The following is a 27,667-nucleotide window of genomic DNA, read 5'->3' on the forward strand; positions in this document are numbered from 1 at the left end:
ATTCAAAGAAAATTTTGGGTTTTCTAGGGTTTAGGAGAAAAATAGGGAAATAAAATTGGGATTCTGAGTGAGACAAGCAAGGGAAGAGAATGAGGTCTACTGGGGTGTATTGTAGCTCGATTTTGATTGCCACATGGATGTCACGTGTATCGCATGTGACAATTTCGTCCAAATTAGCTGAGAAAGTTGACGGTCAAACTAAAAGTATAAAAAAATAATAAGCTTGAGGACAAAATTCATGGAGGCAAATATTTTAGGGTAAAATTGTTTTATAGTTGCCATTTTTTTTTTATTTTTTTTTTTATATTTTTTTATAGAGGACTGAAATTAAATCAACATAATTACAGAATATATCTTAATCGGGCCAAAGAAAAGCCCGACTCGGTAATGCATCATAGGCCCAAGATTGACATATTAGTACTGAGCCCATGGGCCTCTATTATGTTATTTCCCAATTTGTAAATAATAATTGTACTTTATAAATAGAGATCAATTAAATAAAATATAGAACAAGCTTTACATATTGTTATGTTCGGAACCTATTGCACGAAAATGAAGGTTTGCACAGTCCACCTACCTAGTTGATTACCACCTGTATGTTATTTAATGAAAAAAAGAAATAAACAATTATGCAATAACGGATTAAGTAAATTGTAACTTCGAATCATTTATTGACCGAACTGTAAATGTCAATTAATACTAAATTCCATGCAATTTCGATACGATCGAAAAATAATCATCCCATGCGCGCAAATTACAAGTACATCACTTAATCACATAAAATATAATAATATATGTGTTTCATTTCTCAATTATTTCACAACAACAACAATATTCAAAATAGCCAATTAATAGTACACAATACAAAATATCCAAGACCTAATTTTTAGTTCAAAAAAAATAAAAATGCATGGCCACAAATTAAAATTAAAATCAAAATCAAACAAGAAGCTCATCCACAAAACTCTTGAGATTGACATTAGAAGAACCATCTTCCTCCATAGCTTCCTTAGCCAACTCTCTCCACTTCTCCGCCTCTCTCCTCATCTCCGCCGCCCTATCTCCGCCACCCATAACCACCCCCAAGCACCTCTCTATCTCATCACTCCCCACCACACCTCCACCACCACCACCACCACTAAGTACTCTCACACCACTCCTCCAAAAATCCTCCACCAACTTCGCGTTCGTCGTTTGATCGGTCCACTGCGGAAACCCTACCACCGGCACACCGCAGACGAGGCTCTCCAGAGTCGAATTCCACCCGCAGTGCGTGAAGAAACACCCCACCGAAGGGTGCGAGAGCACCTCCACTTGCGTGCACCACCCCACAATCTTGCCTTGCCTCTCCAATTCCTCCCTATACATTAAAGAACCGCCACCCGGGAATATTCCCGAGAATATTCCGTCGAGCTTTTCGACGCTTTCGGCGCCTCTTATAACCCACAAAAACGGCTTCCCGCTCTTGATCAACCCTTTCGCTATTTCCGCCATTTGCGGCTTCGATAACTCCGAGTAGCTACCGAAAGCTACGTATACTACGGATGATTTTGGTTTTGAGTCAAGATATTGTAGGTAGTCTTGTGACGGCGGTTTCTTGATTAGGTCGCCGCCGAACGATGTGTCGGTGGGGTCTTTTCCGTCGAGGAATGCCGACGGGATTAACGGACCTATTGCCGTTAGCTTGTACTTGGTTATGGCGGTTAAAGCTTCGGATTCTAGAGATTGGAATGTGTTGATGAGCACCGTCGGAGAAATCTCTCTATCGAGGATTTCGAAATTCTCCGTGAAAGTCGGGAGTGCGAAGTCGTACATGCTAGGGTTTGAGGCTGACATGAATGACGGCAAATCTGACGGAGCAAACGGCGGCAAACCGGGAAGCTCGATTATTTTATTATTATTATTATTATTATTATTAGCGGCGGCGGCGGCGGCGGCGTCGAAGTATTTGTTGAAGTAGTAGAAGTAGACGCCGAAGAGGATCGCCGGTTGGATCCAGAGGAGGGTCACCGGAACTTTGAGGCGGTGCGCCACCTGGCCGGCCCACGGGACGAGGAGAGTGTAGATCACGCGGCTGAAGGGGCGGTTTTCAGCTGCGGCGGCGGCGACGGCGTCCTCCACCGCCTTGCTGCCGTGGGTTCTCAGCGCCGCCATGAAGTTCTGGGTTTCGTCGTTGGACCATCCGCCGTCGAATCCGTCGCTGAATGAGGCGAAGTTGATTCCGGCGGCGGCGGCGGTGGTCATGCGGCGTACGGCGGATGAGCTGGTCAAGAAGGTGACGCCGACGCCGAGGTTGGCGAGGCGTTTGGCGAACTGGAGGGACGGGTTGATGTGGCCTTGCGCCGGAAATGTGACTAGCAGAACGTGGTGAATATTCTTCGCCGCCATTTTTGTGACAGAGAAATGAGCTCCAAGCTTTTTGTTTGTGTAGTGTAGTGTGTTGATGGAGTTTATATAAAGATTTGATTGATAAACAAAGACAAATTTAAAGCAAAATGGAACATTGCTTCTTTCTAATTAGTTATTACTTATTACATTTCACAATAATAAGTATTTTTATTTATTTTTTTATTATTTTCTGATCAAAATTCACTTTTTCTATTAAATTATGTCGTTTATTTACACACATATTAAAAGAATATTTAATATAATTGACTTTTATGAAGATACATAAAAAACACTGAAATAAGTCAATAGAGGGAGTATCTTTATAATAATCTCTAACTATTGACATATTTGTTTATTTTTTAAAATTTAATTATTATTATTATTCTATTTTCCAAGTTTTTTTCTTTAACGACTTTTATACAAAATCAGATTTGCAAAAATCGACTAGCAAAATCCTAATCGACTTTGATAGGGCTTTTTTTTTTTTTTTTTAATATATATATATATTTTGCAATTTGTTTTCTAAATCTCAATCTTACGCAAGCCGCCGATAATTCGATTATTTTATGTATTGTGGAATTCATCTAATTTTGATTCAGTTTTCTTCAATATATTTTAACTAATTTATTATTTATTAATATAACTAAGTCGTGTAAATTTTCACGACATTGTTACTGTTAGTTTTCTCCAAGCAATTCTGTTAGAAAGACAGTCAGATCTAGGGGTGTAAACGAGCCGAGCCGACTCGTGAGCTCGAAGAGCCGGCTCGTAAAAAGCTCGAACTCGGACTCGCGATTTTCGAGCTCGAGCTCGAGCTCGCGAGCTCGAGCTTTCTGACGAGCCGAGCTCGAGCCGGTTTTTAGTTGTTCATGAGCTCGCGAGCCGGCTCGCGAGCCGGATTTATTATTATTTTATTATTTTTATTTTTATTTTTTATATGTTATTTTTATTTAAATAATGTATAATAATGTAAAATATTATAGAAATAAATACAAATATTAAAAATATATATAATTACAATTTAGTTTTAATTTTTTATTTTTTTAAATAATTTTTAATAATAAAATAATAATTAAAAAAATATTTAAAAAAAAAAAAAAAAAAAAAAGACAATGGGCTCGAGCTCGAGCTCGAGCTCGACAAAATTGACACGAGCTCGAGCTCGAGCCAAAAAAAGAGGAGCTCGGCGAGCTCGAGCTCGAGCTCGAGCTCGACAAAATAAACTCGAGCTCGAGCTCGAGCCAGCCAAAAGAGGCGAGCTCGGCTCGAGCTCGGCTCGTTTACACCCCTAGTCAGATCTAGCATCAAATCCAAAGCCAAAAGGACCACAAGAACTTCTAGTAAAAAAAATATATATAAAATCCACTTATCCTTGAAGCTTCTAACTAATTTTTCCATATATCAAATCATAATTTTAATTTGTGACAATACACTAAAACACGTGACGTCATTGATGACAAAAGAATAACAAAAATGACAAGCAACTGACAACAAGATAAGGTTTCTGAATTGTGCTTCTCATTTCTCCCTTGTCGTTATTTTTTTGTGAAAAATATTTATTAAAAAAAAAAAGACAATTATATTATATTATATTGATTTAAAACAGCCATATCAATTTAGTTACGTGTTGCAATTTGATATACTCCATGTTGCAAGAATGTAAACCAGACGAATTCTCTGATTGACCAAAATAATATAAAAGTTTTAAGAATGGAAAACAATAATTGCATATATGTTAGGGGCTTTGCTGCAAATAAAGCATAGTTGCAGGCTGTTTCTATATTCACAAGAAATATTTCAAACTCACATGAAATATTTACAAGTTTAAATATATGAGCGAAATACAGTTTTCATCCCTCAAGTTTGCATGGATTTTAAATTAGGTCCCCAATGTTCACAAAAAATGTTAAAACATTAAAACATAAGGGACCAAATGTGTTTTTTTTATGAACATGGGGGACCAAATGTGAAATCGATGGAAACTTGAGAGATGAAAACTGTAATTTTTCCTGTTTATAAATATGAACATGTATAAAATATGCAGTGAATATACGTGTACGATCGAATATATTATTAGCGAATGTAATTCATCGAGCATAGTACAATGAAAACATGTAAATTCTCATGAAAAATGGCAACAAGACTGCAAGAATCCTGTTTTCGGATATTAAGAAGACGATGACGTTTGCCCCGAAAATCTTACCGCATACGAATCAGGAGTTGCAGCTCACATTCAAGCCTTGGCCTTAATAAATCGAGACCATAACTTGAGAAAATATCTGCAAAAACAATCGAAAGCTTCCATGAAAACATCAGAGTTAAAGGAAGTCATGAACTTTTATTACAAATCAATGGAATGAACTCAGGCACTTCATACATCGAATACCAATTCCAGACTGAGAAAAAAACATATGAGAAAGAAACAATTTATTACTCGAAACGGATATAGCTCATTTTCGGATATAACAATTTGTGTACACCGAGCAAAACATCTACCCTCCATTCGCATCAAATGGAAGTATGCAAACCCCCGGAACTCGCAGCCGAAAGCGAACCCCACCCCCCACCACCTGGAGTTAAAATCTGAAGAATTTCACCACCCTGCACCTCCACTGTGTTTTTACCACCGAGGTTGACTTTTCGCCCGTCTTTCGTAATAAGGAAATTAGCTCCTCGAGCACCGTCGATTCCTCCCTTCAACCCCCTAGGCGCATGCACACGTCTCTCAGAGAGAATACTCACAACAACAGGGCGTCTAAATTCTATCTCCCTCACAATCCCATCTCCCCCTCTATGAATTCCGTCACCTCCACTGTGCTTCCGCAGTCCAAACCTATGTAATAAAACCGGATACCTCTGCTCGAAAATCTCGGGATCGGTCATACGGGTATTCGTCATGTGGCACTGGACCCCACTAGCACCGTGCCAGGTGGGCCCCGCCCCGCTCCCACCTCCGATAGTTTCATAGTACCCAAAAGTGTTGTCCCCAAATGTTAAGTTATTCATGCAACCCTGCGAACAAGCACAAGCCTGAAAGGCTGTAAGAACAACATCGGTTATCCTCTGTGATGTCAGAACATTGCCGCCTACAACTGCCGCCTTGTCGCTCGGAGAGAGAAAAGAGCCTGGAGGAATGTATATCTTTACGGGAGCTAAGCACCCTTGATTTAGAGGAATATCAACGTCCACCAAAGATCGGAGGCAGTAAATAACAGCAGCAGCTGTAACTGCTTCTGGTGCGTTCCAGTTTCCGTAAACTTCCGGACTTGTACCGGAAAAATCGAAAAATGCTTCTCCTTTTTTTCGGTCAATTGTGAGCTTCAAATGTATGACTGACCCATCGTCCATGAAATCTTCTTCTTCGATGATTACGGAATCTCCTTTATTTTTGGCGGAGATAGAGGAAATTTTAGCAGCGACGGACTTGAGCATTTCTCGAACTGCACCAGCTGCATTAACCTGCACGTGGTTCATGTAGGACTGGACAGTTGCCAAACCGTATTGCTCGATAAGCTCCTTGATAAGCGAAATCCCTCGTTGATTTGCAGCTATTTGGGCACGTAAATCGGATAAATTATCTTGAAGCCTTCGTGTACCGGGGATATTATGGGCTGAGTCGTCTGAAGATGGAAATAGGAGAAGTTTGCTGATTCCTTCTTCTTGAAAGATACCCTTTTCGACGAGCTTGAAAGCTTTTATTGCAGCACCTTCTTCCCATATTGACTTCGAGAACGGTGGCATACTTCCAGGTGTAATACCTCCAATTTCTGCATGATGCCCTCTACTTGCAACGAAGAAAACCAGTTTCCCGTTATCAAAAACAGGCGTAACGACAGTTATATCTGGGAGGTGACTGCCCCCAGCACAAGGGTGATTCGTGACCAAAACATCTCCTTCGTTCAAATTGTCACCCCAATAATCTAGCTGCCACCTGACTGTGCTGGACATAGCTCCTAAATGCACAGGAACATGAGGAGCATTTGCAACTAGACCACTGTCCGGGCCAAACAGAGCACAAGAGAAATCCAATCTTTCTTTAATATTCGTCGATATCGAGGTTCGCTGTAGGGTCCGCCCCATCTGTTCGGCGATTCCCATAAACCTGTGATTGAATATCGATAGCTGTACGACATCTGCAACTTCTTTGGATGCTTCGACAACTTTATGGATCGACTCAATCTCAATCTTGATGTTGCCGTATTTCGTAATAACGGCCTTACAGTTTGGTTCTATTATTAAAGTGCTGTTACCATTCATGATTACGGCAGGCCCACAAATGGCATGCCCACATGCCATATCTTCCAGCTTAAATAGAGGCGTATCGTGCCAGCCATTCCCAAAATAGACCCTGTATCGACCTTCAATTTTTGGTGTCCCCAAAACGGGATCTAAAGCACGGGGCTTAAGAATGTTAGTGACTCCAATGCCACGAACTCTCACATCACATATCTGGATATTCCTGTTTTGAAGTTCAAATCCATATTCTTGTTGAAATAATCTTACAAATTCAATAGCATAATCTCCTCTAGATCCATCTTGGTTCATAGGGCTCTTCACCATAATTGCAGTGTCTGTTCCCTCATATCTCAGATTTAAGTATGTCTCAGTTGTGATACTGTCCTCTTTAAAACCTTGCAATTGCAGCTTCTCCTTTACGCGGTTCAACAGAGTTGCTTCTCTATTAGAGACCTCCAACACAGATTCAGGACCGTAAACAGCAGAATATGGTTCCTGTTCATCCTCGACAACATCTGCCATACCCATACCGTATGCACTTAAAATCCCACAGAACCTATGAATTAGCACTTCTTTCATTCCCAATGATCGAGCAATAGCACAGGCATGCTGGGGTCCAGCCCCTCCAAAGCAAGCAAGAGCATGGTTCTTTGTTTCATGACCCTTCATCTCAGTCAACTGTCGAATAGGACGGCACATGGTTTCATTCGCAACATTGATGAATCCCTGAGCAATTTCCTCGACAGTCATGTCCTTTGCTGTTGGATCCTGTTCTTTTCTGTATAAATTGATTTGTCCTGCAAGTTTTTCAAATTCATCTCGAGTGGCACCGATGTCTAAAGGCTGATCCTCGCTTGGTCCGAAGATTGACGGGAAATAATCAGGAATAACATATCCTAGGATAAGATTCGCATCGGTAACAGCCAGTTCACCTCCCTTACGATAACAAACAGGTCCTGGATGGGCACCAACTGATTCCGGGCCCACCCTGAAAGCTCCGAATTGGAACTTTAACTTCGATCCACCTCCAGCAGCGACCGTGTTAATCTCGAGCTGAGGTGCTTGAATTATTGCTCCAGAAATTTGGGTTTCTATAACGTGTTCGTAGCTGCCAGCATAACGGCTCACATCAGTAGACGTGCCACCCATGTCAAAACCAATAAGGGGCTTTTCCGTCTCGACACCAAAAAGTGTCTGCGAATATCCAACTACTCCACCTGCCGGACCTGATAAAACAGCTTTGTGGCCAGAAAATCTGCTTTCTGGTGCCAATCCTCCATCAGATTGCATAAACAGAACATTCAGTTTACCCAGTCCTTCATCAAATTTGGATATAAATCCTTTTAAATACTCTTTAATAACCGGAGTAAGGTATGCGTCAACGCATGCTGTAAAACCGCGAGGGACAGCTCGAACCATGGGGGTCAAAGCAGACGAGAGCGAAACGTGTTTGAATCCCAAACTCATCGCCAATTTTTCAACTGAAACTTCATGTTGTGGGTAAGTGTAAGAATGCAGTAATACTACTGCTAAGCAGCTAATACCTTTTTCCAACAAACTTTTAAGCAGCGGCTTTAGAGCTTCCTCATTAAGCGGCTTCGCAACTCTGACAAACTCCCCAGAAATACCCTGAACTATCGTCGCAGACGAATCTGACTTTGCGTTCTCTTCGTCAAGAACTAGCTCTACCCTCTCATCAATTTCCACAACCTCCTCGTAAAGATTTGATGGTTTTGATACAGTGAGGTCAAAGATATTTGGCCGGGCCTGGTTACCAATCTGCAGCAGATCCCTGAAGCCACGAGTCACACAGAGTGCGATTTTTTCGCCTTTTCTCTCTAATAGTGCATTTGTGGCTACCGTTGTTCCCATCCTTACCCATTCAATCTTATCTGTGGGGACTTTCGAACTTCGAGGAATCTTTTGCCCAGTAAATTCTTCCAATATCCTCCGAATTCCCTCTACTGGCGCATCGTCATAATTAGTTGGGTCAACAGATAGCAGCTTCATTACTCTGCCTTCGGACTTGCCAGGAATTTCGGCATAGACATCAGTAAATGTGCCGCCTCGATCAATGCAAAATCTGAGCTTCCCTTCTTCGACGCTCCCCATTAGTTTTATTGTATCGGTCAATAACTGCAAACAGAAGAATCGCAGTTCAAATGCATAAAATTTTGTATCAAAACACAGTTAAGAACAGTCAAAATCTCAATGTCTACGGAAATCGAACAATGGTTTCTGCTTATGAAACAAACTAACAACTCCTTCAGGAAATGTTTCAGAAGTTTCATTAGGGTTTACTAAAATGGCCGTTTATTGCATATAATAATAGCAAGTGGAAAGAACAGGCAACAGGTGCGATGCGGATTCTGGGAAAGTTCATTGAACCTAGACACAAATTAATGTCAACAATTTCTTTTTACACAAAAAACTACTACACACACTAGAACACGCACAAATCACACACATATCATGCGCATAGATTTTCTTCCCAGCAAAACATACATAAAAACAGATAAGCTCGGCCAATTCATTAGGACAAAAAACAAAATGTAAACCGGAAAACGATGAATCGATCGTCTATTCTGTGAAAAAACGATTGCAGAAATTAATCGATAACTCGTGATCGGAAATTAAATTTGAGTTTTTATCGTACCTGAGAATACGTTAATGGCGAAGGGGTTTACCAATAATTTGGATGTGGGACTGGAGTGGAAGGTTTGCAGGGGTGTGGGGTTAATTGTCATGGAACTTTCGGGGTTTCTAATGGGAAAATTTATAGTTTTCACCCCTCAAGTTTGCATTGATTTTATATTTGATCCTTCATGTTCATAAAATGCATATTTGGTCCCTCATATTTCAATAATTTAATATTTTTGGTCATTTCTGTATTTAATACTGACGGAAAATTGACGGAATGACCAAACGTGTTGAATGTTTGAACTACGAGGGACCAAATGTGTTTTTTGGACACGGAAGCCAAGTATAAAAATGGTGCAAACTTGAGGGACGAAAACTATATTTTTCCCGGTTTCTAATCTATTGTAAGTGTAATTTAGTGCCTCTGTAAAAAGTACTTTTGGGTCTTGTATATAGAAGTTTCAGTAACGAGTAAAAAGGGAAAATTACAGTTTTCATCCCTCAAGTTTGCACTGATTTCACATTTGGTTCACAATATTCATAAAAAACTCATTTGGTCCTTCAAATTTGAAAAATTCAGCATTTTTTATTTTTTCGGTCAAATTTCTGTTAATACCAACGAAATCAAGCATATGCCCCCACTATCTTAACTGACGAACTAATAGTAAATTGACTGAGAGGACCAAACTTGTTAAAATTATCGAAATATGAGGGACCAAATATATTTTTTATAAACTAAGGGGTCAAATGTGTAATAGATGTAAACTTGAGGGGTGAAATTTCTAATTTTCCCAATAAAAACGGCAAACATATATACGTTTGAGCACCGGAGGAATGAATCAAAATTACAGCTTCTTCACTAATTTGAAATCCCCTGCAACGCAACTGCCGCAAACCCCAAGCTCCATAAATGGCTCCAAAGGTTCTAATGGTGAGATTTTTCTCCTTTTCCTTTTCTTCTGGAATTGCGTTTGATGCCTCTGTTAATGGAGTTTCGTTAAAAAAATCAGGTCGCGGAGAAGCCAAGCATTGCACTGGCGATTGCTACAGTTCTTTCCAGTGGTCGAGTAAGCCCTCTTTCCTCTTCCACTTTTTTTAATTCATGGCATTTCATTTGATCCCCACTGCTTAACTTTTTAAATCGACTGAATAGATATCAATTAGGTTTTAATTTTTTGGTTGCATTTGCTTTTTTTCTGTAATAGATTGAATGTATTTTTTCAGCATGCCAGCAGTTTTCCTGTACCTGCTACTTTTTTCTGGATTTAACAGTATAGTTTCACGAACATTAGGGAAGTTCTATACGCAAATCGCTTTTGATTTTGAACGAGTTATAGTTTCGATTTTGTTGCTTCTCTTCCTTTTCACCAAATAATTTCTGCAACAAGAAGACTTTCGAAATGAAGTGACTCCTTGATTTAGAAAGCTGGAAAAGAACTTTTGTTTATGTGAACACTGTAAAAAGTAGGTTATTTTGATTGAATACTTTTGCAAGGCTTCATCGTTTTCGTCTCAGCGGATAATTCCATCTCATTGAGATGAATTTCCAACTTTTTATTGGAATTTGTATGGAAATGAAAACGTATTTGCCTATAGGAATTTCGGTGAGAAACTTAGTTATAGGGTATAGAATGAATATGTATTTGATTTAGTATGCTTTTGTTTCAGTTTTCATTTGCATGATAGATATACCAATATTTTTGTTTTAATTTTGGAATTTGCAAAATCAATTATTATTTCGCTGGACTTTATCACATAATTATTGCAGTTATTGAATTGATGTCAACTGGATTATGTAGAGTGTGTTTTTCTTTTCCAATCGAGAGAATCAAATCATTGGTTATTATTTGGTCGGTGGTGTCTTTATAATGGATCTGAAGTCAAATTGCATCAGTTTCTTCTTTTTTGTGGATATGCATTCAACTTATCTATAAATATTTTCTTGTAGATGTCATCTCGAAGGGGGAGCACCGAGGTTCATGAGTTTGATGGAATGTTTTTGGGATTCCCTGTCCAGTATAAAGTGACATCAGTAATCGGTCATGTTTTCAGGTTTCGACTTCCCTTGATTTAATGTATACCCTTTAGGTTATTATCTAATAAGAAGATGTTTTTCTAAAAAAAAATTTGATGAGATAAAGCTGAATTAATAAATTCAAAATGAAATGTAAACATTTGGTTTCTTATTCCTGCAACTTATTTCCTCGTATAGTTTGTCACTCGAGTGGTACATTGGTTTTATTTTTGGGTAAGAATTGTTTGGCTTGATGGATAATTTATCGAGTGTTAGTTGGATCTTTGTCCTTGAACAAAATAATTTATAGTGAGAGGGTACTGACTTTCATGATAACTGTTCTGTGTGATTTGCTGTAAATGTTTAATGGTTTAAATATTTGATTTTGAAATTATCTTTTTTTGGAAGTTTAGTGTAGATTTTCCCGCCCGTTATCAAGATTGGAATGCCACCGATCCTCTGGATCTCTTTGATGCGAAGATTGTTAAAGCAGAGTCAAATCCAAAGGTATTCTTACATTTTGCATTTTTAACATAATTTTTATCAAGTTATTATGATTAGACTAACACTGAGAATTTAATTACTAATAGTTTGTGTGTTAGATAAAATGTTTATTGAATATATTACATGTTTTTAAGACTTGTGACGAGGAACAAACTGAAAGTATGGAACCTATTTGACTAGTCATCATATTGTTTTGTCACGACATCTATTGATTCTTTTACTAAGTTTATATACTATTCACAATGGTTTTCATTGTTCTCTTATACTTTCGGGATAGACAACATCTAACATGCTCTTCAAGATAGGCTCATATTTGTAGGCATTTAAGCCAAGAAGCTCGTGGTTGTGGACACTTAGTATTGTGGTTGGATTGCGATCGCGAAGGAGAAAATATATGTTTTGAAGGTATTTTTCTGTATTGGATAGCTCTTGTGGTTTATTTGACCACAACTAGATCGTTACTGGTTTTGTTGAAGTCCTGTAATCATTTCCAAAATCTTCTGCTCATCTAATTATGTGTTTATTCATATGCAATGAAGTCTCTCTAGTTAGGCTAATATTTTAGTTTTATCACTTTTCTGAGCTGCTGTTTTTCTTTTGTAATTTTTTTTTCAGTTATTGACTCTACGGGTTTCCAGTCAAAAGATGGCAAAAAAATTTACCGCGCTCGATTTTCATCTGTAACTGAGAAAGATATTCTGAAAGCCATGAATAGCCTTGTTGAACCTAATAAAAACGAGGCACTGGCTGTGGACGCCCGCCAAGAAATAGATTTGAAAGTTGGAGTTGCTTTCACACGTTTTCAGACAAGCTATTTCAATGGGAAATATGGAAACCTTGATTCAAGAGTTATCTCGTTAGTCTCTCTCCCTGTCTAACCATTAATGTAATGGTATTGCAGCTAGAACAAAGCAAAACCACTCTTCTAAGAATTTTAGTAAGCATTCTTGAAAATATTATTCTCAGTAAAATGAAAATGCATAAATAATTTCCTCAAAAAAAAAAAGAAAGAAAATGCATAAATAATGGTAGAAACTGCCTTCATCTATAATCCAGTCCCTTCTCTACTTTTAACCGTTGATCGTAATTCTTACTAGTGATCGCGCTTTCTATTTCCATAAAAAAATTAGAAAGCTCTTTCAAATAGCAGCTGTAGTATTGTGATGTCTTTTCTTTGTGGGCATGCGTATGTTACTTAGTTCTGTAATTATTTTGACTCTAATTTCAGTTATGGGCCGTGCCAAACTCCAACCCTTGGATTTTGCGTGCAACGACACCAAACAATTACTACTTTTAAGCCAGAAAAGTTTTGGACATTGCATCCTTACATACTACACAAAGGCTATGAACTCAAGTTAGAATGGGAGCGACAAAGGTTATTTGACTTTGATGTGAGGTCCTCTATTTTTGAAGTTTAATTGCGAACATCATATATTTCAAATGCTTTATACCTGTAAGTTTTGTTATTTATAGGTTGCTCAAATGTTCTGCAACTTTGTAAAAGAAGATGGGATGCTGAAAGTTATTAGCATATCTGAAAAACAGGAGTCAAAAGGTCGCCCCACTGGTCTCAATACAGTGAACCTTATGAAGGTCAGAACATGCTAAGTGCCTTTTTTGAATTTCTTATGATTCGGCTTATTGGCCTCCTGATAATAATTTATCTACACTGCCTTGTTAGTATTTGAAAAATCTATTTAAAATGGAAAGCTTCATAATAATTGAAAAATTATTATTTTGGTGTGAAGTTTCAAATGGGAAGTACATATAGATTTTTTTTATTTCTCATCATGTTTGTCTAATTCAGGTAGCATCAAGTTCTTTGGGCTTTGGACCCCAGCTGGCAATGCAATTGGCCGAGCGTTTATATACGCAAGGTTATATCAGGTATGTAACTCCCATTTTCTCTTATTACAGTATGTTTTGGCAGGATCACCAGTTTCAAGAAAATCAGAAAATACTAGAAAATGAAATGCATGTAACCAGTTCTCTCTTATTTTTTCTGTCTTCAACATCTTGTTCTGTTGCTTATGCACTTTTCCGTTTTTCACTTTCGTGATACTTTAGCTATCCCCGAACAGAGAGCAGTGCATACCCATCTTCATTTGATTACAAAGGCACTCTTAAAGCACTAGTACGCAATCCAGTGTGGGGTGATTATGTGCAGCAACTTCTGTCTGAAGGCTATCATACACCAAAATCGGGAACTGATGCAGGTGATCACCCCCCAATTACTCCAATGTCTTCAGCTACAGAGGATATGCTAGGCCATGATGCATGGAATCTCTACCAATACATTTGTCAACATTTTCTCGGATCTCTTTCTCCTGATTGCAAATATACAAGGTTAGATCTGTATTTTTTTCTATTACATCCATCTTTCGTACTTTTGAGTGGTACAATTTTATCTCGGTGATGTGTTCATTTAGATCAGATTTTTAGGACTGTGAAATCTTCATTGGCTAAATTTATCATCAAAATTCACTATGTATATAATATATTCAAGTTGGTTGTTGGTTTAGTGTATAAAATAATAATAATGGAAAAAAAATGCAATATTTCTTACTTTTTAGGCAAAATATGTGATTTCCCAATCCCGAATTCCCGAAATATTTAGGGATACCGATATACCGGGATTTTATAGTATGGGACGGGATTGGGATTTAAAATTTCTATCCCGAATCCCGAAAATCCCGAATTCCCGAAATCCCGTCCCGAACTCACCCCTAAAATTCAGCTAATTTTTAGTTGCATTTATGACATGTTTAGTGTTAACCTCTGTGTTAAGGATTTGGATTATTTTGGATGCTATTTGAAATGTCGAGCCAGCTTACAGAGGTTATAATAGTGGTATAGCTTACAGAGCTAGTTCACAATAGCATTTTCTATGTCGATATGACAAGATCTGGGCTGTTTTTATCTGCAGGACAAAAATTGAATTTCAATCTGGTGGAGAATTATTCCAGTATGTTGGGCAGCACGTCAAGGTCAAAGGATTCACATCCATTATGCCATGGTTGGCAGTGAATGAGATAAACATACCTCAGTTTACTCAAGGGCATAAAATCGAGATATCAAGAATTGAAGTAGACGAGGTATTTACTTAGTTACTTGTTGGTTTATTTGCGCCGTTCTTCTTTCTTTTGGTACCATATGTTTTTTTTGTTTCCGTTTCATTGAATCTATACCTACTTTATTTAATTGTGCAGCCTGACCATGAGAAGGTCAAATATCTAACTCTTGATATTTTTCAATACCTATTAATTAGCTTTAAGAGTGTATGGCATGAAAAATTTATTAATGTATGTATCTTTAATATGCATGCCAATATGAACAAAATATTATTTTTTTACTTAGCCCACCATAATCTGTCTCTGTCTTTTCCTATTACCAATAACTTTGTGTACTTCCAGGGCAATACACGACCTCCCGATTACCTTACTGAAAGTGAGCTCATTTCATTAATGGAAAAGAATGGAATAGGGACTGATGCATCCATTTCTGTACACATCAACAACATATGCGAACGTAATTATGTACAGGTTTGTAACACCTCTGTCTTGCTTCTATAGAATTTTTTTCATGCATGAATGAGCTTGAGAATCCTGGAATATACTTTAGCTATATCACTGAAATAATGGGCCCGTTATTTTTATCGCTGGCTTGAAACATAAACCGCAAACATTCGACAAATCTTGATTATATCGTGTATTAGGCCTAATCATGATATGTAGATAATTATATCCTGCCACTACATTGAAATTGCAGGTACAGGCAGGAAGAAAATTGGTTCCTACTGCTCTAGGTATCAGCTTAATAAGAGGCTACCAATGCATAGACCCAGATCTCTGTTTACCCGATATCCGAAGTTTCATTGAGCACCAAATTGCCCTTGTAGCTAAAGGTCACGCAGATCATTCTTTAGTTGTGGAACATGTGATAGATCAATTCAGGAGGAAGTTTAGCTACTTTGTCAAGCAGGTGAGAAATATTTTATGCTTTTTCTCAATTTGTTATTTTGTAAATTGTTACAAAATCTTTGGAACAATTAACAGCTAAGACATTTCGAGAGAAACGAGAGAAACCATTACTAGATGTGTCTTATGCTATAGATTTGCTTGTGACTACTGAAAGCCATGCTCCTGTATAAATGCAGATTGAAAACATGGATGCCTTATTCGAAGCAGAGTTTTCCCCACTCTCAAGCTCGGGGCGTGTGCTTAGCAAATGTGGCAAATGTCTTCGGTACATGAAGCATATATCTTCCCAGCCATCACGTCTTTACTGTGGGACATGCGAAGAAATTTATTACACTCCTCCAAAGGGTTCTGTCAAGGTAATCATGTATACACCTCTGCATATCTGTTGATTGCAGTCACTTCCTTTCTAGCATATGCGTAGGTTTCCAAACCTCGATGTTTTTGTTTTCAGCTTTTTAACTTCAAATATGCTATTTCAAGAACTTAAATGTTAAATGTCGTTTCGATTTTACTAATACCGTTTTGACTTCGAACGTGATTTTAACCCTTTTTCTAGTCTGATTTCGGCAAAATTCAAAAACACAGAAATTGTAGTTCTTTGAGTTGGTTTTGTAATCCAACTTGAATCAGCTAAACTGGATATCGGGTGACAAAGTTATGTACGAATGAGTTACATTTTGAGTTTTAAAAAACTCAAAACATCAAAGTTGTGGGCAATGTCTTGGTGATTCAAGTTGGTTTAGAAAGCTAACTCAAAAAGCTACAAATTACGTGTTTCGCGTTTTGCCGAATTCAGCCTCGAAAAATGGTCAAAATCACGTTTGAAGTCAAAAACGACATTTATCACATACCTTTCAAGAAATTGACGCAAGATATTTCTTTGTTTCTCTCTCTCAAACACAAAGCTATACAAGGAGCTTACATGCCCTCTCGACAACTTCGAGCTTCTGCTGTTCTCAATGCCTGGACCAGACGGTAAATCCTTCCCATTCTGCCCTTACTGCTACAACAGCCCTCCATTCGAAGGCATCGACAATTTATACGGAGCAGGTAAAGCCGCGGGTCCCACCAAGTTAGGCAAGGGGGCCGGCATGCCCTGCTTCCTCTGCCCACACCCCACATGCCAGCACTCCATGATATCTCAAGGGGTCTGTGCTTGTCCAGAGTGTGACGGTACTCTAGTGCTCGATCCAGTCAGCGCACCCAAATGGAGACTCTATTGCAACATGTGCAACTGTCTCGTTTCCCTTCCGGAAGGTGCTCATAGGATTTCGACGACTAAGGACCATTGTCCTGAATGTGATTCGACTATTATTGAGGTGGATTTCAATAAGAAGAATACTCCGCTCGAGGGTGGAGAAACTCTGCACGTCGGGTGCATTCTTTGTGATGAACTTTTGCACTCGATTGTTGAGATGAAGCATGGTAAGTCGTTTTTTAGAGGTGGGAGAGGCAGGGGAAGGGGTAGAGGCAGAGGAAGGGGAAGAGGAAGAGGAAGGGGCGGTAAGAAACAGCAAGATCCGAAGATGAGCTTTCGCGATTTCTGAATTTTTTTATTTTTTTTTTCGTATTTATACTGTTTGTTTTGTTGCGACTGTTGTAGTTAGCATTTTCATGGCCATTAATATAGCTTCTAATGAGTCTTTGTGAGCAATATGGAGATCAAATGGGATAATGCCGTCGGGTTTTTGCACCATCGGGTATTTATCGTTATTAATATGCACGAACGTATGTAGCACATATTGAACCGTAATTTAGCTTCATCTAAGTTTGAAAGATATATAATGCTTAATGTTTCCAAATGACATTTCTCATTTGAGACCATTGGTTCAAGCAAAAAGAATTCAGAGTCTTCAAGTATTTCATTGGAGACTTATACCGAAATCCATTGCTAAAAACACCAACATAAAAATATTAATCCTTGTTTAACTTATTGCTAATCCAAATAAAATAAACAGCCATTATACTTAGTTATAAGCATTTAAGTGATTAACTAAGATCAAAAGATGCATCAAATGATTAAGGCTCTACTATCAACTATTATTCAAGAACATCAGCATTTTTTCACAACCACAGACAAAATATCGAAAATGCCATTCAAATTAAAATGACGAAACAATAAAAAAAAAGCAAAATGACAACGCCAATGTAAAATCACAAACATGTTCAAATCATCTGACATTAAACAAAATAATTCATGTTCAAGAGCCAAAAGACATTAAAATATCTCGTTCTCAATTTACTAATGGAGCTCCTTCAAAACTAAAAACAACAGAAAAAAATCCAATCTTTAAACTCAAAACCTGAGTTTGGTAAAGAACCAGCGGTTTTTCCCAGTCTTGAACCGCTCCTCGAACCGGGCTTTGGTCTCCTTGGCCGCGGTGACCTTCTTATCCTTGGACTGCAAGCAATCAGGCGTCACCACATCCTTCAGATCCACGTCGAGCGTGTACCGGGTCGGCATGATGTGGTTGTAGTTCACCAATTTCACGAAGCATTTCACGCGCGATTTCTTCGCCTGCTTCTTCGCCGAGTCCTTCCGGATCACCTTCCGCGGGTACTTCATTAGCCCCGCCACCAGGCAGTGGCCGTACGCGCGGTCGCGCGTGCCGTCGTCGAATGCTCGTACGATCACCGCTTTACGGCCGGCGTATCGTCCTTGTAGGATGATTACCGCCTTGTTTGGCTTCAGGAACTTCACCATCTCCGCCTCCGCCTCCGCCTCCGCCGCCAACTACTCGTTCGCTCTCTCTGTTTGTTCTCTTCGCGAAATGAAGCCGGAGTGAAACCCTAACTGATAAAATATATAATACTATTTAAATAATTGGGCTGGATCATTTCGGGTAGGGTTAACATTGGGCTTATAATATGGGCCGGGTTGGATCCGTTTGGATATGGTTCCTATTTCGTTTTGCCGAATAGATATACAAAATTAAATGTTTTATTTATTTTGAAGAAATTTCGATTTTTTTATTTATTGATTGGCTCGTCTAATTTATGCAATAGTTTATGTGTGTTGGTAAATAAATTGATGAAGTTTATTGGGTGTGTGATAAAATCAATTCATTCTTTACCTAAAAATTTGAACTCCCCCAATTTTTCGATTGGGATGCGATAAACGCCGTTCAATTTTGATAATATCGACTCGACTTCAAACGTGATTTTACAATTTTAAGATTGAGTTTGGAAAATCCGAACAATGCAGATTTTGTAGTGTACTGTTTTGAGTTAGGTGAATCAACTTTAATCACCAAAAATAATAAACTGAAACAACATTTCACATTATAGTTTTTGGATATCGGTGGTATAACGATTCTAATTGTGTGACAACAATGCTGCATATTTTGTTGCATCAATTTTTGAAATTATAGAGATATGCAATGTTTGGACCCGTTTTGAAAGTTGTTCTCATTTTATTTTGAAAAAAATATGGATTAATTTGAAAATAAAAGTAGTGTTTGTTTATAATTTGAGACGAGACATGTTCAAAGGTGTTAGAATAATGTAGTCAACCAACCATATAGGTACATTGAATAGATCTACAAACTTGTATAATAGCTTGAAAATCATAAAAAACCAATCATATAGTAGCACTGAATAAATTCACACTCTCATATAGCTTGCAAATCATACGAGGTGCATTGGATAAATTTACACTTTCGTATAGTAGCTTGCATATCATACGAGAGACGTAAACAACACTGGACCGACAGTTGACAAAAGGAATTCGAACATGAATATATTGACAAGAATTCACTTGCTCCAACCACTAAATCATCCCTTACGGGGTCGATAATAAACATTATCCAGCTATATCACCTAGTATACATTAATATTGGAATTAACGGGCCTAGCCTCATAGAGTTGGGCCTTAAAATCTCAAGTATTTGACCAACTCTTTTGTAGTCAAAATAAATAGCCCCCACCCTAAAAAAAGCCTAGAAATGAATTTTAATTAATTAAAATAATATGGGACAAAAGACAAGTTGATGAGGCATAAAACATGTGGGCCGGGTAGTCCGAAACTTAAGTCACCCACCGGTGACACTATCACTCCCACTAGAGACTTTCCTTCATCAACTTGCATCCCTTCCCCATTTTTTAAAATCCCATCCCCTCTCTCTCTCTCTCTCTCTAACTTCCCCCCTTTCTCTCTCTACAACTTGCATAATTCACTTGCCCTTTTTTTTTTCCCTTCTAATTGTACAAAAACGAATATGTATTCATCTTCCACATCTTCTTCACCACAAGGCTCGATGGGCAGCAGCGGCGGAGGCGGAGGCGGCGGCGGAAACGGAAACGGCAACGGCAACGGCGGAGGACTCATGCGGTACGGTTCCGCTCCTAGCTCAATTCTCAACTCCGCCGTGGACTCGGTCATCGGGGCAACCCGGGAATTCTCGGCACTCGGAGCCCCGAATCACCACAACCCTACCGCCCATTTCTTCCCCTCCGAATCCGCTGCAATGGCGAACCAAAACGACGTCGCCTCGAGGCGAAACAGTAGGGAGGAGCTCGGTAAATTGACCGCCAACACCACAATTGGGCTGCAGCCATCGTACGGATTCGTCGGCGGCGGAGGCGGAGGCGGCGGTTCTTCTTCGCTCGCGCGGCATAGCAGTTCTCCGGCGGGATTTCTTAATCAGCTGGCATCTGTTGCGGCTGTTGAAAATAATAATGGTACGTATGTATTTTCTCAATGCCTTTGCTTTTTTGATGTTCTTTGTGTGTGAAATGACCATTTTGACCTTCATCACTTTGACATTTTTTGCCACTCAAATTTTGAATATTTTGTCACTTAATCTCTTAAAATTATCCTAAATAATAGTTTATGTGTTATTTGTCCCATCAAATTATAACATTAATTAAAAAAAAAAAAAATTAGGGTTGTTCAAGTTATTTTTTTGCACCTTACATGCATTTTAATATCTTCCTTGCTAACAAACCAATGAAAATATTATAATTTTTTTTTTTAATTTTTAATTAATTGTGGAGCATAATTAATTAGTATATTCTTCTTCTTCTTCTTCTTATTATTATTATTTACATTTAGTTAATCAATTTAATGCTAACTATTTACAAATTAATATATTTCTTTTCAAATGTCAACACAACTATAAAAGAAAAAAAAAATACATGTAATTTAATTAATTTACAAATCAATATATTTGTTTTCAAATGTCAACACAATTATAAACCATTTTACTTCTAATTTCCAAAGTATTATTTTTGCTTTTGTTTTCAAATGTCAACTCAAGTATAAAACATTTTACATGTAAGTTGAAATTTCTTCCAAATCATGAAAAAAATTAAAAGTAAGTTAACTTGCCAAATAACAAAATATAAATAAAATAAACATAAACAAGTTGATTGTTTGTTTAAGTTATTTCACCTTGCCACTTGACGTGTATATAGTCTGTCATAGTAGAAATGGCATGATCCAATAATTTAATACAAATAAATATATTTTATTTAATATGGCACTAGCTAATATTAACTTCTTACGATACAGTCATAATAAACGATACTTTACCGACAACTCTCTTATTCTTATGTAAAAAAGAAAGAGGACTTTGTTTTTTTTTTTTTTTTTTTTTGAAATAGTGAAAATGAACTTCATCTAATATCTACCTTGTAGTTTGTGCTATTAAATATATATATTTTAAACCAATTGAAAAGAAAATAAAATTATTTGAAATAGTTTCTAACCGTTATTATGAGTTTATGGCTATTAAGTGTTTCTCTTCTTGACATAGTCTACTACTATACTAGCAACTACATAATTAAATATTTTAATACAATAGTTTGTTTTTATTTGAAGCCACTAGGGTACTCTTTTACTGACACGGTTAAATTATGACAGCTGATACTTTACCGACACTTCTCTTACTAATTACTATGCAAAAATTAAAAAAACAAATATCTGAAATATTAAAAAACGAACTTTTATCCATCTTATATTTGAGATTCTAAAATATTTTTAAAACCTATTGATGAATAATTTCAACTTCATGGTTTTAACCTTTATTATGAGTTTATGCCTATTAAGTTTTCTATCATTTTTTTCACCTTTAACACTTGACATATAATATATATAGTCTACTATGATAGCAATGTGGTGATTGAATATTTTAATAGAATAGTTGTATTTTATTTAATACGCCACTAGCTCGTGTAATCTTCTACGTACCTAATTAAATCATGACAGCTGATACTTTATCGACACTTCTCTCATCGTTTATAATAGAGGTAGACTCTTCTAAAATAATGAAAAGAACTTTATATTTTGATTATATATAAGACAATGGATGCTAAATGTGGAATTTTGAACATATAATTGTCCAAAAATTTCATTTTTTTGTTAATATTAATAAAAAAAGAATGTTTGGTTGAGTCCCCTCCAATATTAAGTGGTTCCTATATAAGTCATTAAGGCTAACACCTAATAATTATAGTTTCCAACTAATGTAAATTGATATAAATTAATTATTGACTTTATTTTAATATTATTAATTACTTAATTAGTGTAAATTAAAGACAACCATCATTTCTTTATATATATTAAAAATAAGAACAAAAATAAGATGGCCAAAGGGCAAAACGGTAAATTTTAGCAGAGATAAATTCTTGGTTGTCTCACTCTACGTGACATGGTATTAGTGGACCAACCAAAATTGTGTTATGGTAGCATTCATTTCATAGTCGGTGCTTCTTGATCGATTTAAATAAATTCATTCGATAATTAATATCCTATTTTTATTTTATATAAATTATTATTTTTTTAGTATTTAAATTTAGTGGATCAAATTAAAAAAAAAATAGGAATTTTTTCGTTTCATAACTATTTGTTCACATATATAGTACAGTCAGTTGGTAATTAAATATAAATTAAAAGTAAACTTATTTACTCAAAAAAAAAAAAAAAAAAGTAAACTTATAATTTTTTTAATTTATTTTTTTTAACAATTGAGCGATCAACTTGGCTGATATTTAATTTTATTTATTTCATATCCGTACGTTGAGATATCATAAAACTCATCAACTTGTTGATGATGTTTAGCCTCGAAAAATTATATTGTATTGTTTTCTTTATTCATTCTTTAAAAAAATATGGATTATTAGGGTATGGTGTGGACGAATTGAGTTCACACAAATTAGGTCGACTGAACGCATATTTGTTCAAGTTTGTCTTAGTTTAATTTTAACGAGCTTTCAAAGTTTTCCTTGAGCTTGGTTCGACAAACAATCGATTCAAATTTAAATGATGTATAATCAAATCGTGCAGGAATTGATTTTGAGTACCACTTACATCTAGTCGAGCTAAAGCCAAATTTCTCATTTTAACATTTTTGAGCCTTTATATATATATATATATATATATATATATATATATATATATATATATATATATATATATATATATATATATATGGGTTCAAACTTGGTTCAATGTGTAACTAATTAATAAACCGAGTTCGAACGAATTTTTAACGAACAATCTTGACGCAATTATAGTACTTGCATCTTAGTGTAGGGTTTAAACTTCTTGAAATACATAAGTTCTACTTACAATATAAATTTGGAGGATATGTATTGGTAATTTCTAGGTTATATTTGCATTTTTCCATGAGATTGGGATATATCTTACTAATAAAAACTCACTTGCATTATTATTATTATTATTATTATTATTATTATTATTATTATTATTATTATTATTATTATTATTATTATTATTATTATTATTTGTGATGACTAGTTGGTAAAAAAATATTTGTTATTTTATGAAGTTAAGGTATATTTATTAAAATAAAAATAAAAATGAAAAAATCCCTTATTTCTATTAATTGTCATAAAATGATTTGAGAAATTGTGTTTGAGTACATTTAGGGAATATTCTCTAATTAATTAAGGAAAGGCCTTTTTTTCCTCTTAACTTTTTATAATAAATCAAGAATATTTATTAGAATAAAAAAATATAAAAAAAAATAGTACGCTGCAAGTTGAAGAATATAAAATTACGAAAAAGGGCCTGGGGTATACATAGGAGACTGACAGTTGAAAATTTTGCATGGAAGTGGACAGATTCCGATGAATCTGAATCCAAATTTGTGAATATTAGTTAGATACATTGTATTCACGCACCCCAATGGAAAGTGGATGTCACGTGCCTTGCAAGTGGCCTCATAAATCTTTGCTTTATTAAACCACCACTAGCCCAATGTTTTCACAAATCCACTCACACTCACATTTTACATATATTTTTTATTTATTTAAATTGCAAATATATAAATTTAAGAAAAAATATATAGTTACATGAAGTTTAGGGTCAGGGTTTAAGGATTAGGGTTTAGAGCTTGATCAATATAAAATGGGTCATTTTTCTAAAATTTGAACTTTGTTGATATTGTCTTAGTTAACTAACTATCGATTATCACTGTGTGATGTACGGGATCGCAAACGAGAAGAAAATTTAAATATATGATAATTGAATTGTATAAATTAAAAAAATATATATCTACATCGGGATGTGTAAGCGAGGGAGAAAGAATTAAAAAAGTCGATCCCGCAAGGGATGTCGTCCTAGTAGTTGGAGCAAATAAATTTGCGTCAATTGACCCAAGTTCGACTTTTGCTCACCGTTGCTAGGTCGAGCTTGTGATCACACATGGTTAGCCTAGTGTGGTTTACATCTCTCGTATGGTTTAAAGCTATTGTACGAGTGTAAGTTTACCCAGTGTACCTATATGGTTAGCTACGAGTTCCTTCATTACCATAAAAGATAAATGAAAAAAACTATCCGAACGGATTAGAATTTAGCTAGTGGATTCGCAAATCTGATTTGCTATGAAAATCGTTAGAAGAAAAAACCTAGAAATAGCCGAAATAGGAGATGAAGAGAAAAAAATATTAATATAAAAAAATTACAAATATATCATTAGAGTCTCTTACGTTGCCCTAACGTTTCTTCCTTTTATATATAAAAAATGTCGTTCAAGATTTCGGTACAAGTATTAGAAAATTAATAACAGTTTAAACCTAATTTGCTGCAATAACATAACAATTTTAAGAGGTGAAACTAATTATCCCTTGACTAACAATTAATTTTGTTCCATGTTGATTTTTGCATATACATATAATATATATATATATATATATATATATATATATATATATATATATATACACACATTAATTAACTTTCTTAAAATGAAAAATATAAAAACAGGATTTTCAATTACAAGAGGGATAGGTAGTTACAATGCCAAGGGGGTAGCTGAGAGTGGACGGTCAAGGTTGAACCCACAGCTCAGTTTCACCGGCCAACAACCACCGTCTGCCGCTAGTCTTTCTCGCATATCCGAAGATCATAATAATGCGGGCCCCTCCGACAACGACCGGAGGAAATCTTCCCGTTCGTATTCTGCCGCCTCCGGCAGTGGCAGCGGCAGTGGCGGTGGATATGGGGCCTTGGGCTCGTGGGACCAAACTCATCCTATAATCTTCTCCGTTGCCCAACCCAATGGAGCTCATAACATCGATTCTCAGGTAAATATTTTAGAAAACAAATTAAATTATCGGACCTTAATTTTGTTTTATGATTTGCGTATTTAGTCGTGATTATGAAATTATATTACGTTTAATTATAATTAATTTCGATGTTTGTTATCAGTTTCATTTCAGCATGTCGCAAGAAATGGCATCGATGGATAAGTTACTAAACATTCCACAAGATTCTGTCACGTGCAAGATTCGTGCTAAGCGCGGTTTCGCTACGCATCCTCGTAGCATTGCTGAAAGGGTATGTACTATTTTTATTTTTATTTCCTAATTAATTAACATGTTTTTTTTTAAATTTTACACTTGTTTTTTTTTTTTGGTTATCATATGGAAGTTCATTAATATTTCATTTAATTTACAGATAAAAAAAAAATAGAAATACAAGGATACGAAAATAAACGAGAAATGACTAATATTTACGAATTGATCCAAAGAACGATAAGTTTAGGAGTAGGTTCACCTAAAAAAATATAGAAATATGCACTTCAGTATTTAATTTGATTTATGGTTGTGAAGTACCCTAATTTCTAGATTAGGGTTTGTGAATGCCCTAATTTTGAAAGTAGTTTTATTGTATTTAGTAATTGTAAAATGCCCAATTTCCGGGATTAGTGTTTCAGGAATGCCCTAATTTGAATATAGTGATCGTGAAATGCCCTAATTTTGAAATTATTCTGCTTGTATTTGAGAAATGCTCTAATTCCGAGATTGGGGGTTTTGAAATATCCTAATTACAAAACGAGATATGATTTTTTTTTTTGTTTTTTCGTTTTTTTTTTATTAAACATCTTTGACATTACATAGAGAGTAATTTCAAAATTAGGGCATTCCACAATCCCCAATTTCGAAATAGGGCATCTCAGAATAATCAGTAAATGCAAAGAGACTAATTTCAAAATTAGGGCACAAATCCCCAATATTGCTAATCATGGACTTAAGGTTTATTTATGTTTTGAGAGATGAATTAGGGTATTTCACAATCACTAAATACGAAATAGAGTAGACGATTCAAACTGGTTCAAACATAATTGCAATTAGTCCTCAAAACGGCATGTGTAACGAACACCTCTCTCTCTCTCTCTCTCTCTCTCTCTCTCTCTCTCTCTCTCTCTCTCTCTCTCTCTCTCTCTCTCTCTCTCTCTCTCTCTCTCTCTCTCTCTCTCTCTCTCTCAACCGGCATGTGGTGTGTTAATTTGAATTCTTGGGGCAATATTTTTTTATAGGAAAGAAGAACACGGATTAGCGGAAAGTTGAAGAAATTGCAAGATCTCGTCCCGAACATGGATAAGGTAGGTTTTTCAATCAGCCTCTACGCGTAGTTTTACATCGACGATACTTTTAAGTGTCTATTGTATTCGGCACCTATATTTTCATACTGATTGGTTTCGGTTTCGGTTTCGGTTTCGGTTTCGGTTTCAGTTCGGTTCGGCACTTCTATATATATAACACATTTATTCCTTGCAGCAAACTAGCTATGCAGACATGCTAGATTTAGCTGTCCAACACATAAAAACTCTTCAAAATCAGGTTCAGGTAAGTAAACATTTTTTATTTGTTTTTATTTTTTTGCAATTATTTGATATTAAACACAGTGCAATGAAAATTGTTATTCGAATTAGTAAATTTATGTGTGTTATATATATTACAGAAACTGCACACTGAACTTGATAGTTGTACGTGTGGATGCAAGAAGACCAGAGATTCCTAACACGACCAAAATTATTATTATTATTTTTGTTTTTATTATTATTATTATTATTATTATTATTATTATTATTATTATTATTATTATTATTAAAATAATATTATTATACATTGATTTAGCTAGTCATGCATGAAAGCATCCACTTAATTATTAATTAGAAGCAACTTTTCATTGGAAATACTATATCAGATATGTATATAGAGGAACAACTTATTATCTTTAAGGTTAAAAGCGGAATATGTGTTGTTGCTTCTAAATTTTTGAAGGGTATGTATGTAAATTCCATGAATCATCATTTTTTTTTATTTTGAACTTATGTGAAGTTTAAGTTTTTAATTTTTCTTGTAACTTTTTATTGTAATATCTTCAAAAATATTTGTTCAGAATTTGTGATTACGTTTATTTTAATGAAAGTAATTTTTGTTTATATTTTGCAACGATATAAACTTTTTAATGTAACAGTCAAATCATGTCTCGAAGTATTAAGAGGAGAAAAAGTATTTTAGAAGAATAATTTGAAATAAGGGAAAATTAGTTTCTTCTCCCTCAAAAATATTTTTTGTAGCAAAAAGGATACGTTAGTTTTTGTTATTTACTAAAGGTCCTTTTTCTAGAGCTTAGAGAGCTTAGCTAGACCAA

The 27,667-nt window shown here is 36.0% G+C and overlaps 5 protein-coding genes across 7 annotated transcripts; 2 read left to right on the top strand and 3 right to left on the bottom strand.

Moving 5' to 3' along the window:
• Nucleotides 1–769: 769 nt before the first annotated feature.
• On the bottom strand, nucleotides 770–2,600 carry LOC105963152 (UDP-glycosyltransferase 75C1). The gene has a single exon (XM_012987528.2). It carries the CDS (start codon nucleotides 2,386–2,388, stop codon nucleotides 940–942), a length of 1,449 nt encoding a protein of 482 aa, XP_012842982.2. The 5' UTR covers nucleotides 2,389–2,600; the 3' UTR covers nucleotides 770–939.
• Nucleotides 2,601–4,427: 1,827 nt separating this feature from the next.
• On the bottom strand, nucleotides 4,428–9,404 carry OXP1 (oxoprolinase 1). 3 transcript variants are annotated; one of them, XR_016029485.1, is made up of 3 exons: nucleotides 9,281–9,404; nucleotides 4,823–8,760; nucleotides 4,428–4,667 (listed from the first exon to the last, which is right to left on the bottom strand). XR_016029485.1 is itself a non-coding variant. In XM_088812883.1 (3 exons), exon 2 carries the CDS (start codon nucleotides 8,734–8,736, stop codon nucleotides 4,897–4,899), a length of 3,840 nt encoding a protein of 1,279 aa, XP_088669009.1. In that variant the 5' UTR covers nucleotides 8,737–8,760; nucleotides 9,281–9,404; the 3' UTR covers nucleotides 4,428–4,667; nucleotides 4,856–4,896. The 3 variants fall into 3 exon arrangements, 2 of the variants coding, with proteins under 2 accessions (XP_088669009.1, XP_012842983.2); XM_088812883.1 differs by having other exon boundaries at nucleotides 4,856–8,760; XM_012987529.2 differs by lacking the exon at nucleotides 4,428–4,667 and having other exon boundaries at nucleotides 4,707–8,760.
• A 685-nt stretch (nucleotides 9,405–10,089) lies between these two features.
• On the top strand, nucleotides 10,090–17,564 carry LOC105963303 (DNA topoisomerase, type IA, core). Its single transcript, XM_088814511.1, has 15 exons — nucleotides 10,090–10,195; nucleotides 10,275–10,331; nucleotides 11,213–11,316; nucleotides 11,692–11,785; nucleotides 12,088–12,187; nucleotides 12,398–12,638; nucleotides 13,011–13,173; nucleotides 13,256–13,375; nucleotides 13,590–13,669; nucleotides 13,850–14,128; nucleotides 14,709–14,877; nucleotides 15,196–15,324; nucleotides 15,551–15,763; nucleotides 15,939–16,118; nucleotides 16,668–17,564. Exons 1-15 carry the CDS (start codon nucleotides 10,175–10,177, stop codon nucleotides 17,307–17,309), a joined length of 2,592 nt encoding a protein of 863 aa, XP_088670637.1. The 5' UTR covers nucleotides 10,090–10,174; the 3' UTR covers nucleotides 17,310–17,564.
• Nucleotides 17,565–17,911: 347 nt separating this feature from the next.
• On the bottom strand, nucleotides 17,912–18,592 carry LOC105963154 (large ribosomal subunit protein eL27y). The gene has a single exon (XM_012987533.2). The coding sequence runs from the start codon at nucleotides 18,464–18,466 to the stop codon at nucleotides 18,059–18,061; it is 408 nt and encodes a 135-aa protein (XP_012842987.2). The 5' UTR covers nucleotides 18,467–18,592; the 3' UTR covers nucleotides 17,912–18,058.
• A 1,279-nt stretch (nucleotides 18,593–19,871) lies between these two features.
• Nucleotides 19,872–27,237, top strand: LOC105963371 (basic helix-loop-helix (bHLH) DNA-binding superfamily protein). Its single transcript, XM_088814513.1, has 6 exons — nucleotides 19,872–20,442; nucleotides 24,992–25,311; nucleotides 25,436–25,564; nucleotides 26,547–26,612; nucleotides 26,788–26,856; nucleotides 26,972–27,237. The coding sequence occupies exons 1-6, from the start codon at nucleotides 19,980–19,982 to the stop codon at nucleotides 27,029–27,031; spliced, it is 1,107 nt and encodes a 368-aa protein (XP_088670639.1). The 5' UTR covers nucleotides 19,872–19,979; the 3' UTR covers nucleotides 27,032–27,237.
• Nucleotides 27,238–27,667: the final 430 nt, after the last annotated feature.

This window comes from Erythranthe guttata, chromosome 14 (genome assembly GCF_056151865.1).
Source record: "Erythranthe guttata isolate IM_541 chromosome 14, IM_541, whole genome shotgun sequence".
NCBI lineage: Eukaryota > Viridiplantae > Streptophyta > Magnoliopsida > Lamiales > Phrymaceae > Erythranthe > Erythranthe guttata.

Coding starts and splice junctions, on each gene's coding strand:
- LOC105963152 (XM_012987528.2), bottom strand. CDS start 2,388: ATGGCGGCGAAGAATATTCACCACGTTCTGCTAGTCACATTTCCGGCG.
- OXP1 (XM_088812883.1), bottom strand. CDS start 8,736: ATGGGGAGCGTCGAAGAAGGGAAGCTCAGATTTTGCATTGATCGAGGC.
- LOC105963303 (XM_088814511.1), top strand. CDS start 10,175: ATGGCTCCAAAGGTTCTAATG. Junction 13,376..13,589: donor ATACAGTGAACCTTATGAAG/GTCAGAACATGC, acceptor TGTCTAATTCAG/GTAGCATCAAGTTCTTTGGG. Junction 13,670..13,849: donor TATACGCAAGGTTATATCAG/GTATGTAACTCC, acceptor GTGATACTTTAG/CTATCCCCGAACAGAGAGCA.
- LOC105963154 (XM_012987533.2), bottom strand. CDS start 18,466: ATGGTGAAGTTCCTGAAGCCAAACAAGGCGGTAATCATCCTACAAGGA.
- LOC105963371 (XM_088814513.1), top strand. CDS start 19,980: ATGTATTCATCTTCCACATCTTCTTCACCACAAGGCTCGATGGGCAGC. Junction 25,565..26,546: donor CTCGTAGCATTGCTGAAAGG/GTATGTACTATT, acceptor ATTTTTTTATAG/GAAAGAAGAACACGGATTAG. Junction 26,613..26,787: donor TCGTCCCGAACATGGATAAG/GTAGGTTTTTCA, acceptor TATTCCTTGCAG/CAAACTAGCTATGCAGACAT.